This window comes from Geotrypetes seraphini, chromosome 1 (genome assembly GCF_902459505.1).
Source record: "Geotrypetes seraphini chromosome 1, aGeoSer1.1, whole genome shotgun sequence".
NCBI classification, from domain to species: domain Eukaryota; kingdom Metazoa; phylum Chordata; class Amphibia; order Gymnophiona; family Dermophiidae; genus Geotrypetes; species Geotrypetes seraphini.
Genome location: NC_047084.1, coordinates 268,938,656 through 268,952,672, shown reverse-complemented (window position 1 = coordinate 268,952,672; position 14,017 = coordinate 268,938,656). Strand labels below are relative to the sequence as shown.

At 46.5% G+C, this 14,017-nt stretch overlaps 1 protein-coding gene across 3 annotated transcripts in view; it reads left to right on the top strand.

Annotated features, from left to right (window-relative positions):
- TACC3 (transforming acidic coiled-coil containing protein 3) overlaps positions 1 to 14,017 on the top strand; it is a 195,617-nt gene that overhangs the window by 146,600 nt on the left and 35,000 nt on the right. For all 3 annotated transcript variants that reach the window (XM_033951090.1, XM_033951080.1, XM_033951099.1), the window contains exon 14: positions 28 to 188. In XM_033951090.1, coding sequence (XP_033806981.1) covers positions 28 to 188 — 161 coding nt within the window. The remainder of the gene's footprint in view (positions 1 to 27; positions 189 to 14,017) is intronic.

Below are 14,017 nucleotides of genomic sequence, written 5' to 3'. Positions count from 1 at the left end.
TGGCTTTTTCTCTGTTTGGGGTTTTAGAGGATTCTCACAAACAGAAAGAAGTTGCAAAGTTAGACATACAGAAAATACTGCAGGAAAAACAGCAATTGCAAGATGATTTCAATTCCATGGAAAAGTCATATTCTGAACTGTTTAAGCGATTTGATAAACAGAAGGATGTGTTGGAAGGATATCGCAAGGTGAATTACTCTTACCATTTGTAAAATGATAGACCCAGGGATGAGAGGGAGAACTAAAGGCATATCTGGGATAGAGGCTTATTTAGTTGGGGTTGAGGATGAGAGGGAGAGACAAGCAGGTGAGCTGCTTCTGGGTTGGTTTTTTTTTTTGTGGGGGGGGGATGAAGTTGTGGTAGTTTTTGTTTTGGGGCTAGGTTCTAGTGATCAATCCAAAAATACTAATAGCCACTTGGTCTTGGTGCTTTACAAAGATGTAATTTCTTGATGGTCTTTTGCATCTCACCTCCTCATAAGTGAGTTTAAACTACCATATATACTCTAATATAAACTGAGATTTTTGGACCAAAAAATGGCGATGGGTCACAGTCTCAGGTTTGCATTCTTTATCAAGGCTGTGGATACTGAATATATTTTCTCTTTACATTACTGTCTACCATGCCGGTGGTCCACAAGAATGCATTCTTGCGGACCACCGGCATGGTAGACAGTAATGCAAAGAGAAAATATATTCAGTATCCCCAGCCTTGATAAAGAATGGCGAAACGTGTTGGCGATTGGGGAGTATTTGCTAAATGCGATGGAAGCATGAATTAATATTACCACAAGTTAAGTGATTTAAAAATATTTATATATTTATTGATAAAGAAAGAAAATATGCAAAAAATAAGAAGAATAACAAAATCAAGATAACGAGGGATGAATGAGGAGTGATAGACCTGACAAACTTACACTTATGCTTGAAAGGTCATTCTGATATCCCATTATAATAATAATATTATAAGTTATCATTTAACTATTCTGTCTTCTGATGCCCTGTACGACATCTTTGACCTGGGGGCCGTCGTGTGAGCGGACTGCTGGGCGCAATGGACCACTGGTTTGACCCAGCAGCAGCAATTCTTATGTTCTTAATGTTTTTCGCCAAGCTTGCCATCTATTCTGTTTCGGCTCGCAGGATGCTCTGGATCCGGCAATGGTCTGGTGATTCATCTTCTAGGGCTATATTGAGCCTGTTGCCCTTCTAGGGTCAGCTCCTGTTCGGTCAGAGTCTGGGTGGCCTTATGGCCAGTGTTTAAGATCGTAAACCCAAGGCGTTGCCTGGGAGCTGGTCTCACCTTTCTGGGCGTTTTAATTTTTGTCTCTTTTGGCGTTCTTGCCAGTACTCAGGCCCTTCCACATGTCATCGTTCCTCCTCATCTGCCAGACTGCACTTTGGCAGGTCTCGCCATCAGCAGTCTGTGGCAAGTTGACCAGCTGCCACCAAGAAACAGTTTTGATGCCAGGCCGCTGTTTCCCTCTTCGCGTATGGTGGAGTGGGACGCCATCACTTCTGACCGCTGGGTTCTAGAGGTTCTCAGAGATTGTTACAAGTTGGGAGTTTGTCCTCTGAGTATTTTCTGGATTCCTGTGCCAGCCGCCCTGAACAGGTGGTTTGGGTACAGGTCACAGTCCACAGACTTTTGGATATTGCGGCCATAGAACCCGTGCTGGAGCAAGCCTTGGGCTCTAGAAGATGTTCAATATACTTCATTGTTCCAAAGAAAGGATCCAACAATTCGAGACCAATTCTGGACCTCAAGGCAGTCAATGCAGCCCTGAAATCCTCTATACTGCATGGAGTCAGTGTGCTCTTTGATCGCAATTTGGCACCGGGGAAGTTTCTAGCCTCCCTGGATCTGACAGATGCGGATCTCCAGATTCCCATTTTCCTGGACCACCGGAAGTACATGCAATTCCATATTCTGGGGCAACATTTCCAATTTGAGGCACTACCCTTTGGACCTTCACCAAAGCGATGGTGGTGGTGACGGCCCATCTGCGCTCCATGGGTGTCCTGGTTCACCCATATCTGGACAACTGGTTGATCAGAGTGCTTTCTCTGTCCAAGGGGTGTCAGGCTGTCCATCAGGTGGTACAGTTGCTGCAACGTCTGGGTTGAGTGATCAATTTCAGAAAAAGTCACCTTGAGTCCACCCAGGATTTGGAGTACCTGGGAGTTCGGTTTTACACAGGTCAGAACAAAGTGTCTTTGTCCATGTCCCGTCAGGAGAAGCTACAGTAGGCTATCGGGGACCCTCTGGCCATTCCGTTCTCAACAGCTTAGCAATATCTCCAGGTTCTGGGGACTATATTGGGATCGATGTGATTCCTTCGGCCAGAGCCTGCCTGCCTGCATCTGCTGCAGGATGCCCTTCTTTCAAGCTGGAATCCACAATGGGACCCATTATATGCACCCCTCTCCTGGATGACGGTGGCGCACAGCAGTCTAGCTTGGTGGTTCATCCTCTCTCATTGTCTCAGGGTCTTCCACTCAGAGTCTGACTGGTGATCTTGTCGACAGATGCGAGTCTCTTTTCAGGGCCAGTGTGCACCCTCGGAGCATAAGTGGTCAATCGCCTGGAACTGCAGGCAATTCGGCTGGCCCTTCTCTTTGCGAGTCGTCTATGCGATTGAGCTGTCTGTGTTCTCGGATAATGCTATGGTGGTGGTGTCTTTCAATCGTCTGGGCACGAAGAGTCTCTTAAGTGTGGAGGCTCAGCTGCTCTTTTGGTGGGCAGAGAGACGCACCGTAGCGCTGTCTGCGGCGCACATGGCAGACTTTCTCAGTCGTTGGACTCTTGAAGAGCTTTCGTTTGCATAGTGGATCATCAGGGATGTCCCACATTTCAACCTCATGGTGACAGCAGCCAACAATAAAGCCAATCATTTCTTCAGTCATCGGCAAGAGGCTGGAAGCGAAGGCCTGGACACTCTAATTCAGCCCTGGCCTCAGGAAGGTCTTTATGTCTTCCCTCCGTGGCCCATGACGGGTGTCATTAGAGGTGCATAGCAGCCCACGAGGGTCTGGTGATTCTGGTGGCACCTGATTAGCCGAGGCAGCCGTGGAATGCCAACTTGGTTTGGCTCCAGCAGGTTCAGGGGCTCAGGCTCCCTTGTCATTCTTGCCTCCTCATAAAGGGTTCGATTGCGATGTAAGATCCGGACTGCTTTGGTCTTATAGCATGGCTCTTGAGCGCGCGCGGCCTTGACTAGCCGGGGCTGTTCTTCAGCGGTGATCGCCACGTTGCTTCACAGAAAGCGGATGTCCATAGTGGCAGCCTATGCGAAGGTTTGGAGGTGTTAACACGCCTAGTGCACCCTGAAGGCAGGTGGACCCTTCTTTTCCAATGATTCCTCGGGTCCTGGAGTTTCTGCAAGATGGCCTGAAGAAAGGTCTAGCAGTAGCTTCGCTCCAGGTACAGATTGCTGGGCTTTTGTGTATAGGCCCTCCTTCCATAAGGGGCTAATTGATAGTCCATCCAGACGTTGTTCGTTTTCTGTGGGGAGTGTTGCAGCTCAGGCATTCCTTGCGCCTTCGCTGTCTAACCTGGAACCTTTATCTGGTTCTTTTCTCTCTTGCTCGCCCTCCATATGTGCCTCTAGAGCAGGTGTCTGATGTATTTCACACTCAAAACAGTCTTCCTGGTGGCTTGTCACCTCAGCCCGCAGGGTTTTGGAGCTCCAGGCCCTCTCCTGCAGTGTTCCTTTTCTGTGTATTACGGATTCCACGGTGATGCTGTGTACTGTTATTTTCTTCTGAAAGTGGTTTCTGCTTTCCATGTGAATTAGGAAGTCCAGCTTCCTGCTTTTGCGTCTTCTGGTTTGTGGGAGTAGGACAAAGTGTTGCGGTCCTTGGCAGTGTACAGAATTTTATTGTGGTATCTGAAGGTCACCAAGTTTCGTCTCTCTGACCATCTGTTTGTCTAGCAGGTCTTGCCCACAGAGGGAAACCAGCTTCTACGGCTACCATTTCCAGGTGGATTTGTATGGCCATATCCACAGCTTAGGTGGCGATCGGAAAGAGGTCCCCCCCTTGGGGTCCGGGCTCCTTCAACCAGAGGGGTTTTCCTCTTCTTGGGCAGAGTTGTTGGCTATTTCTCTGGATGAGATTTGCAGGGCCACTACCTGGTCTTCCTTGCATACATTCACCAAGTTTTACAGGATCGATGTGGCAGCCAAACAGGATGCTGCTTTTGGTGCCTTTATGTTAGCAGTGGGCTCATCAGTCCCACCCTGAATTTTCAGTACTGCTCTTATGTCCCACTAGTCCCGGAATAAAGTTGGATTGTACAAGAACAAAAGATTACTTACCTCCTGCTAATCTTCTTTCTTGTAAATCCACACTTTATTCCGGGAACCTGCCCTATACTTGCTGATTCAACGATTGTCTGACTTTACAAATACTGGCAAGCTGTGTTTCTGTCCAGTTTTTATTAAAAGTGCAATCAGCATGGGGTTTTCACTCAGTTGGGGGGGTGTCTTAGTTAGGGTGCCCTCTTCTGTCAGTGCATTTTGTTTCTACTGATGTTATCTTGATTTGATTATGTTCCCTTGTTGCTGTTTTACATTTGTAAATGTCAGCAGAATGTACTTGTCGGGGAGTGTCCCAGTACCTCTTCTTGTTGTTCTTCTGTACAGATGTTCCTGGCTGCTTTCAGACTGACTGGTGAGCATGCTCAGGGAGGAGGTATGTAAGGGAGAGGGGATAAAGCCTTTGAAGTTTTGAGGCTTCCTACAGACCCTGGCGGGTGGAGGGAAATAACCCACTTGTCCCGGAATAGTGTGGATTTACAAGAAAGAAGATTAGCAAGAGGTAAGAACCTAATCTTTTGTTGGGCTGCAAAAACCTTAGGAAACAGTACAGTTTAGGGGGTAAAGAACTTTTGTGCATAAAAGAGGAGAGGGACTTGGGTGTGATAATAAGTGGTGATCTTAAGGTGGTCAAATAGGTTGAAAAGGTGATGGCAAAAGTTAGAAAGATGCTTAGGTGCATAGGGAGAGGAATAGTCAGGAAAAAGGAGGTATTAATTCCCTTGTACAAGACTCTTGTGAGACCTCATTTAGAGTATTGTGTATAATTCTAGAGACCACACCTTCAAAAGAATATAAAAAAGGAGTTAGTCCAGAGGAAGGCTATTAAAATGGTGTGTGGCCTTCTACATTTGGCATATGGGGGACAGACTTAAAGATCTCAATATGTATACTTTGGAGGAAAGATGGGAGAGGGGAGATATGTTAGATGTTTAAATACCTATCTGGCATAAATAGGCATGAGGCCAGTCTCTTTCAATTGAAAGGAAACTCTAGGGTGAGAGGGCATAGGATGAGGTTGAGGCAATAGGCTCAGGTGGAATCTAAGGAAATACTTTTTCACAGAAAGGGTGGTAGATGCGTGGAATAGTCTCCCGGTTAAGGTGGTGGAGACACTGTCTGATTTCAATAAAATGTGGGACAGGCACATGGGATCTCTTATGGAGAGGAGGGAATGGTGGATATTGTGACTTCCAGAGGCTCTTATAGGGGAAAACACCCTCCAAGGATTCAAGACAAAGTTAGACAAGTTTCTGCTGAACAAGAACGTGCGCTGGTAGGGCTAATCTCAGTTAGGGTGCTGGTCTTCAGAGGGCCGCCGCGTGAGAGGACTGCTGGGCATGTTGGACCACTGGTCTGACTCAGCAGTGGCAATTCTTATAATAATAATAATAACTTTATTTTTGTATACCGCCATACGCAGAAGAGTTCTAGGCGGTTCACATTAGTTAGACAGAGTTACAGGTGGTTACATACCAAGTTGATCATAGAATTGCAAACAGCAAAGAGAAAGTAGGTGGGGGAGGAGGGAGACGGGGGAGGGCGGTAGTTCATAGGGGAGAGGAGGAGAATTGAAGAAGGGGCATTAAGGGTCCTGGTCTCGGAATAGGTGAGTTTTGAGTAATTTTCTAAAGTCGAGGTACCGTATTTTCACATAGATAATGCGCACCCGTGTAAAATGCGCACACGGGTATAGCGTGCGGGAAACCGAAATATATGTAAAAAAAATTTTGTATACCATGCACACCTGTATACCGCGCATGCTGCCCGACTCTCCCGTCGCCGCCCGACTATCCTTTCGCCCGCCCCAACTCTCCTCTCCCCCTTGAAGTCCTGTCCCCACCCTGAAAGCCTGATGCCCCCCCCCCCCGACATCCGATTCACCCCCCGATATCCGATTCACCCCCCCTCCCCTCAGGACCGCTCGCACCCCCACCCCGAAGGACCGCTCGCACCCCCACAGCCTCCCGACCCCCCCCCCCATCATGTAGAAATTCCTACCGGTGTCCTGCTGCTTCCTCTTGGCGGTCCCACCCTTTCTCTGACGTCAAGCCCTCTTGCCCCGCCGACTCCCCAACACGATCGGGGCAAGAGGGAGCTCAAGCCCTCTTGCCCCCCCCCCCGACTCCCTGACACGATCGGGGCAAAAGGGCCTTGGGCACATGGGCCCAACCCGACCATGTGCCCAAGGCCCTGCCTCCAGGAGGGACCTAAGGCTCCCGGGCCTATTCTGATTGGCCCAGGCGCCTTAGGCCCCACCAGTAGGCGGAGCTTTGGGACGGATGGGCCAATCCGGCCTCATTCCGTTGTTGGCTGCCTGCCGGACAGGCGGGTTTGGCTCCCATCTGTCCGGCCAACTACACAAAGGTACGGGGAAGGGGGGTGGGGTAGGCCAGGGGGGTCGCTGGTCGGCTGGGGGGGCGGTCGTTGGGGGGAGGGGGGTTTGCGTCGAGGGCAGGAGGGCCTGGGATCCCTCCTGCCCGTAATGTAGTACAGGTTGGGGGTAGGGGGTCGCCGTGGCCAGGAGGGTTTGGGCTCCCTCCTGGCCCGAAGAACTAGCGGGGGAGGGGGGTTGCCAGGGCCAGGAGGACTTGGGCTCCCTCCTGGCCCGATATTGTCGGGGAGTTGGGGAGTCGGCAGGGCAAGAGGGCTTGGGCTCCCTTTTGCCCCCATCGTGTCAGGGAGTCGGGGGGGCAAGAGGGCTTGAGCTCCCTCTTGCCCCGATCGTGTCGGGGGTGCCGCGGTTGGCTGGGGCAAGAGGGCTTGAGCTCCCTCTTGCCTCGATCGTGTCGGGGAGTCGGCGGGGCAAGAGGGCTTGACGTCAGAGAAAGGGCGGGACCGCCGGAAGAGGAAGCAGCGCAGGCGCAGGGCTCACAGAAGGGCCGGGACCGCCAAGAGGAAGCAGCAGGACACCGGTAGGAGCTTCTACATGATGTGGGGGGTCGGGAGGCTGTGGGGGTGCGAGCGGTCCTTCAGGGTGGGGTGCGGGTTCGTGCGAGCGGTACTGCGGGGGGGTGAATCGGACGTCGGGGGGGAACGATGTAAAAAAAAATTTTGTACAACGCGCAAGGTTATGCACGGTTTGTAAAAATCGTGTATAACGCATGCGTTATATGCGTGAAAGTACGGTAATTGTGGGCCTTGAGGACCATTTGGGCTAGCGAAGGTTTTGTCAAGGATTTTTTTTGAGTGGCATAGTTTTAGGGAGGGGAAGGCGAAGTGTTGAATTCTACGGGAGTTCTTATAGTTGTGGTTTAGGATGAAGTGAGGGGTGATGTAGCTTGGGGATAAACCAGATATTGTTTTGTAGCAAAAACAGACAAATTTGAATATGATTCTGGATTCTAGTGGGAGCCAATGGAATTTGTGGTAGAAAGGGGTGATGTGGTCCCATTTTTTCAGATCAAATATGAGGCGGACAGCGGTGTTCTGGATCATCCTTAGTCTCCTTAGTTTTCTTTGTGGTGCTCAAGTAAATGATGTTGCAGTAGTCCAGTATGCTGAGGATGGAGGATTGTACTAAGAGGCGGAATGAAGTGTCGGCTAAGTATTTTTTTATGGTGCGGAGTTTCCATAGCATCGAGATACTTTTCCTGACTGTGATATCAGTGTGTTTCTCAAGGGATAGATGTTTGACCAGTGTTACTCCCAGTATTTTTAAGGTTTGTTCGAGGGGGAAAATGGATCCTTTTACTTGAATTGTGGTGTCTTTGATTTTGTCTTTGGGGGTTGCTAAGAATAATTTTGTTTTGTCTGGGTTTAGTTTTAGTCTGTAGGATAGCATCCAGAGTTCTATCTCACTAAGTATGCTTGTGAGGGAGTTGAGGAGTTCTTGAGTGAAACTGGTTAGTGGGATGACTATGGTAATGTCGTCTGCGTAGATAAAGAATTTTAGCTTGAGGCTTTGCAGGAGGTTTCCTAGGGAGGTGAGGTAGATATTGAACAGGGTGGGGGATAGGGGGGAGCCCTGTGGCACGCCGCAGGAGTTTTCCCAGGAATAGGAGAGAGAGTCGTTTTTAAATACCCTGTAAGATCTGTTCCGTAGGAACCCGTTGAACCAGTTGAGGACCTGGCCGGAGATGCCAATGTAGGCAAGGCAGTCTAGGAGAATGTCGTGGTCGACTAGATCGAAAGCACTGCTCGGGTCCAGTTGTAAAATCAGGGCATTGGATCCCAGGCTGAAGAGTGTGTGTATGTGATCTAGGAGGGAGGCTATGATGGTTTCGGTGCTATGATTGAGGGGCCGCCGCGGGAGCGGACTGCCGGGCACGATGGACCCCTGGTCTGACCCGGCAGGGGCAATACTTATGTTCTTATAACTGGGCAGGCTGGATGGGCCATTTATTTGAACAAATTTAATCTTCAAGTCTACAACCTTAATATTAAACCACACCATACAGTGATCATTGGATGCCAGAGATCACCCACTGTAACATCAGAAACACTTTCCCTATTTATAAGTATTAAGTCTAGTAAGGCCCCATCCTGTATGGGTTCCATTACAAACTGCTGGAAAATTAGTGTTGAATTAAGACTAAAGTTGACCTTTGGCCTTTGTATCACGAAGACTGTCCATTGTGCCATTCAGTTGTGTCCCTTCCGGATTCCATATGTAGGTGTTCAATCCCAACTTGCAGCGTGGGTGTTGCAAAAATCCATATCTTTTCTGAACACATGCTGCACTCCCCCTAAAGTGAGAATCAGTAAACAACCTCAGTTTCAATTTCTGCAAGCAGTCCAAACAGAAGTCTCTTGCTGTTGCTCTGCTTCTGTTTCTTTTTTTTTTTTTTTTTTTGCTTACCTTCGTTTCTCGGTGGCTTCAGTGCCTTGAGACCCCTTTCCAGTAGTCCGCTGTCAAAGAAAAGGATGCAGTCCTAGACTGCAGCTTCACAGAAAAACTCTGGTGATTCTGTGTAGCCAGCCTGCTGTGTACCACTTTCTGGAAGTAACCTAGGCTTCCTTCCCATGGAGTTTGCTGGCCAGTGACCCTGTTGCAGGTTTCTAACGCAGGCTGAGTGCATCTGGACAGAAATCCACTCTGACTTTAAGGCGCAGACAGCTTTTTCCAAACTGCTACAGCTATGTCTATGCTTTCTCACCGGAATATTGCTTTTTGGTAGGTCTGAACAGCCTGGGGTAGATTCTGCCTTGGCGTAGGTTTCCCAGCACACAGCCCTCCCTAGTGATGGTGAAGTTTCCGGATTCTGGTCAGACCACTATAAATATACTTTCACCATCAATTGGCCTCATAATAACATCAAACCCGTTCCCCAAAAAACAACTTTCTAATCTAGACAGAAATTAGAACCTGCTAAATTTTGGGATAAAGTGGACCCTGCAATCAACTCCAATGATCCTACAGACTTCATAAAACACTGGCGTAACTTAAGTGAATCAACTTTGAATGAACTAGCCCCAGAAAAAATCAAGCATAGAACCTGCAGATCTTCAGACAAATGGTTCGACTCAGAACTTCTCTTACTAAAAAGGCATTGTAGACAACTTGAAAGTACCTGGAGAAAAAAAGAAACAAGATCAAACCAGAATGGCTTGGAGAAATCAAATCAAACAATACAACATCAAACTTAAGGAAAAAAGCAAAGCATACTACTCTAAATTAATCGGCACTAATTCCCCTGACACAAAAATTCTCGTCAAGCTAGTAAAAAAAACTTACAGATACTTATCCTTATCTAGCCACTCAAGGTAACAATACTCCAACAGCCTCTCAATTAGCAGATCATTTCAAACTTAAGATCATCACAATTAGATCTACCTTCAACATCTCTTCAAATAATCTTGACGAGTTTTTAACAACCCCCACAATGGAAGAAGCTATCACTGCTGACAGAATTTGGAATTTCTTCCCAACTCTACAGTGGTCTGACCTGAACCGACTCTACAATAAATATAGTCATACGTCATGCGACCTGAATAACTGTCCATCGTATCTACTTTCAAATGCATCCCTTAAGTTCAAAACTAGCCTCATGCAATGGATTCAAACTACTCTAAATGAAGGTCAATTCCCACAAGATCTAGGCGAGATTATAATCACTCCTCTACTGAAAGATCAGAAAGGCCCTAAAGACACTCCTACCAACTATAGACCCATATCCTTGATCCCTCTATATGTTAAACTGATTGAAGGTCTTGTGGCACAATACCTCACCAACTTCCTAGATGACCATAACCTACTACATTCCTCTCAATCAGGATTCAGATCAAATCATAGCACGGAAACCCTGTTAGCTACTCTGCTTGATATAGCCAGACAGTATCTCAGCCAAGGATGCAGGATCCTAATTATTCAATTAGATCTCTCAGCAGCTTTCGATCTTGTTGACCATTCCATTCTACTCCAGATACTAGATGCCATTGGGATCTCTGGTGGGGTTTATAACTGGTTCCAAGGATTCATCAAAGCAAGAACTTATAGAGTCAAGCTAAAAGACATTAAACCTGACTCATGGACTAATCCTTGTGGAGTACCTTAGGGGTCTCCACTTTCACCCATTCTATTTAATCTCTTCATATCATCTCTCGGTGCCACTTTAGACAACCTAAATGTAACATCTTTCAGTTATGCAGATGACATAACCATTCTCTTCCCCTTTGATACCCTAGATCACAACTTATCAGGCCACCTGGAAACAATATTGGATGAAGTTGAAAATTGGATGACCAACCACAAATTGAAGCTGAACGCAGAAAAAACCAAATTCCTTATGCTAGAATCAGACAAAAACCCATCCATAACAGACTTGAAAATTAAAGCAACCAAGTATCCAATTCAGAGTTCACTCAAAATCCTGGGAGTACTGATTGACAGATGCTGCACAATGCAAACTCATATAAATAAAATTACCCAAAAAGCATTCTTCACAATGCGCAACCTAAGAAAAATTAAAAAATTCTTTGATAAAGATCAATATAGGGTTATAGTTCAATCCCTTGTATTAGGACTTCTAGATTATTGCAATATTCTCTATCTACCATGCTCTATTATATGATCAAACAATTACAGACAGTTCAGAATACAGCTCAGAAAATTTGACCACATCACCAATGCCTACTTAGGCTCACATTGGCTTCCGATTAGAGCCAGAATTCAATTCAAACTTTACTGTATATTCTTCAAAGTAATTTATGGTATGGCACCCACATATCTCTACAATCGCCTAAATCATCTTCTACCAACAAGAACAAGAAGATCACAGAACATATTTTCCTATCCATCACTAAAAGGCACTCAGTGTAAAAAGCAATATGATAACCTCCTAGCAACACATGCAGCAAAACTAGAATCCTCTGTCTCCAAATTGTTATCTACAACATCTGACATTAAAGTATTCCGTAAAGAAATCAAAACTTTCCTATTCTTAAAGTATATTCAACCTACTTAAACTCCTTCTTCACCTATCCTCTCTATAACATTCCCAAGTATAGTCTACTCCCTGGTATCATCCTCTCAATGTCCTAATAAGCAACAGGCTTTCCAAATAATCAGCTTAATTACTATTATCTTCTACTATAACCTTCTACTTAACATTTTAAGAAAATCAGATTAGCCTTTATGCAATGTAACCAGAATTAATTTTCCCATGAAATGTAATTTATTATGTTATGTAATTCCTATGTAATGTTATTTCTTATGAAATGTAATCAGAAATAATTTCCTATGTAACATCCAGAAATAATCTCTGATATATTGTATCTATGTCTTTATCTATTCTATCTTCTTATCTAATAATTATTTTTCTTGGGTACTTTAACTAGATTGTGAGCTTTCGGGACAGTCAGGGAATTTCTAAGTACCTTTTCTCATTTAATTTCAATTTTTATTGCATATTTATGGTATCTATACTGTAAACCGCTTTGTACCTCACGGTATAGCGGTATATAAGAAATAAAATTATTATTATTATTATTCAGGATCGCAGGAGGCTGTTATGATACAAAATATTCTTTTCTAGCATCCTCAGGTAGCCCATTTATGGCGCATGCCTGTTATTCTGGCCTGCACAATGCATCCTATGTGGTGGTGCATGCTTATCCTCCGCTGGTGCGGGTTGGTGTGGCTGTGGTGTCGGGCGATGTTTATGATCTCATTTGAGTCTAAGTACATGTTCTGCTAGTGCAGAGTCTGAGCGCCGAACTCTTTGGATCTGTCTTTGGATGAAGATGCTGCTTTGAGGATCTCCTTCAGTGGCCGTCCTTTCAAGGGCTGGTTTCTTGTTGATATAGTTCGGGATGACCTCTACTCAGGTGTGGTGAATGCTGCCCTACATTGCTCCCTTTGAACCAGTTTTGCTAGATGTTGAGAGGGGATCGTCGTTCTCTTCTTTCTTCCTGCAGGTGTCGTCAAGGCTATTCAGGTTTTTCCTCCTAGAGCAGGGATCTCAAAGTCCCTCCTTGAGGGCCGCAATCCAGTCGGGTTTTCAGGATTTCAATGAATATGCATTGAAAGCAGTGCATGCACATAGATCCCATGCATATTCATTGGGGAAATCCTGAAAACCTGACTGGATTGCGGCCCTCAAGGAGGGACTTTGAGACCCCTGTCCTAGAGACATTCCCAGGACTACACCTCCATTACCATGGTTCTGATTCCAGGCGTCCTCATGCTTGAATTTGTTCCAGTCCACAAATGGGGGCTTAGGTGGATGTTCCTTATTCTTCCTCGTGCCAGAAGGGCTTGGAGATTGGGAGACACATTCTGGTTCTACAGTCAAGTCACCCACTTCTTGCAAATTCCCTCTTTCCGAATGGACAAAGGAGTACACTGTGCTAGCTGCTGTCTCCAGAGGAGTTTCTAGTGTCCTTAGATCTCTCAGAGGTTTACCTCCACATTTCATTCTGCCCAGAGCATCGCAGTTTTCTACATTTCCATGTTCTGCAACAGCATTTCCAGTTTGCAGCTCTGCCCCTTGGCCTCGTGACACCTCCTGCAATTTCATCAAAGTGATTATAGTTGAGGTGGCTTTATGCCAACAGGGGATCCATGTCCACCCTTCCTGGGACAGTGGGTGCTCTGGTTTCCTTGGGTGTACAAAGGCTTGGTGGGTATGGTAGTGTGTCTGCTGCAGGCGTGGGCAAGTTCAGAAAGACGCGGGGTGTCCTCCCAGTCCCTGGATTTTCTAGGGTTTCTCCAGACTGAGTCATGTGTTTCTTAGAACGAGTAGATAGAACCTTCATTAACAAATTGGCATTCTCTTGGATTGTCCAGCTCTTTCGGCCTGGGTTTATATACAGGTTCTGGGGTCTCAGGCAGCCTCCTTGGAAGCAAACCCCTGGGCCAGAGCAACCATGTGCCCTTGACGGGAGTCTGGTCTCCGCTGAGTTTTTCTCCCTTCAGAGGCCCCTCTCCTAGATGGAGCCAGTTAGCAGCAATTTGAGTTGGTGACTTCAGGGGGTGGCTCGGATTTCCGAGTGGATACCTTTTAGCACAGATGCCAGTCTGTTGGGCTGCGGGCTCATTGTGGAGCCTGCTCCATTTAGGGGTAATGGACTTCTGGTCCTAGAGAATGGCATGGGGACAGATTTTCCCCCATCCCCATGGAAACTCATTTTTTTGTCCCATCCTCGCAAATTCTTTTCCTGTCTGTGCCCCATTCCTGTAAGCCCTGTTGTCATCTGCACAAGCCTCAAACACTTTGAAATCTTAAGTGTTCGAGGCATGTGCGATTAAGGAAGAG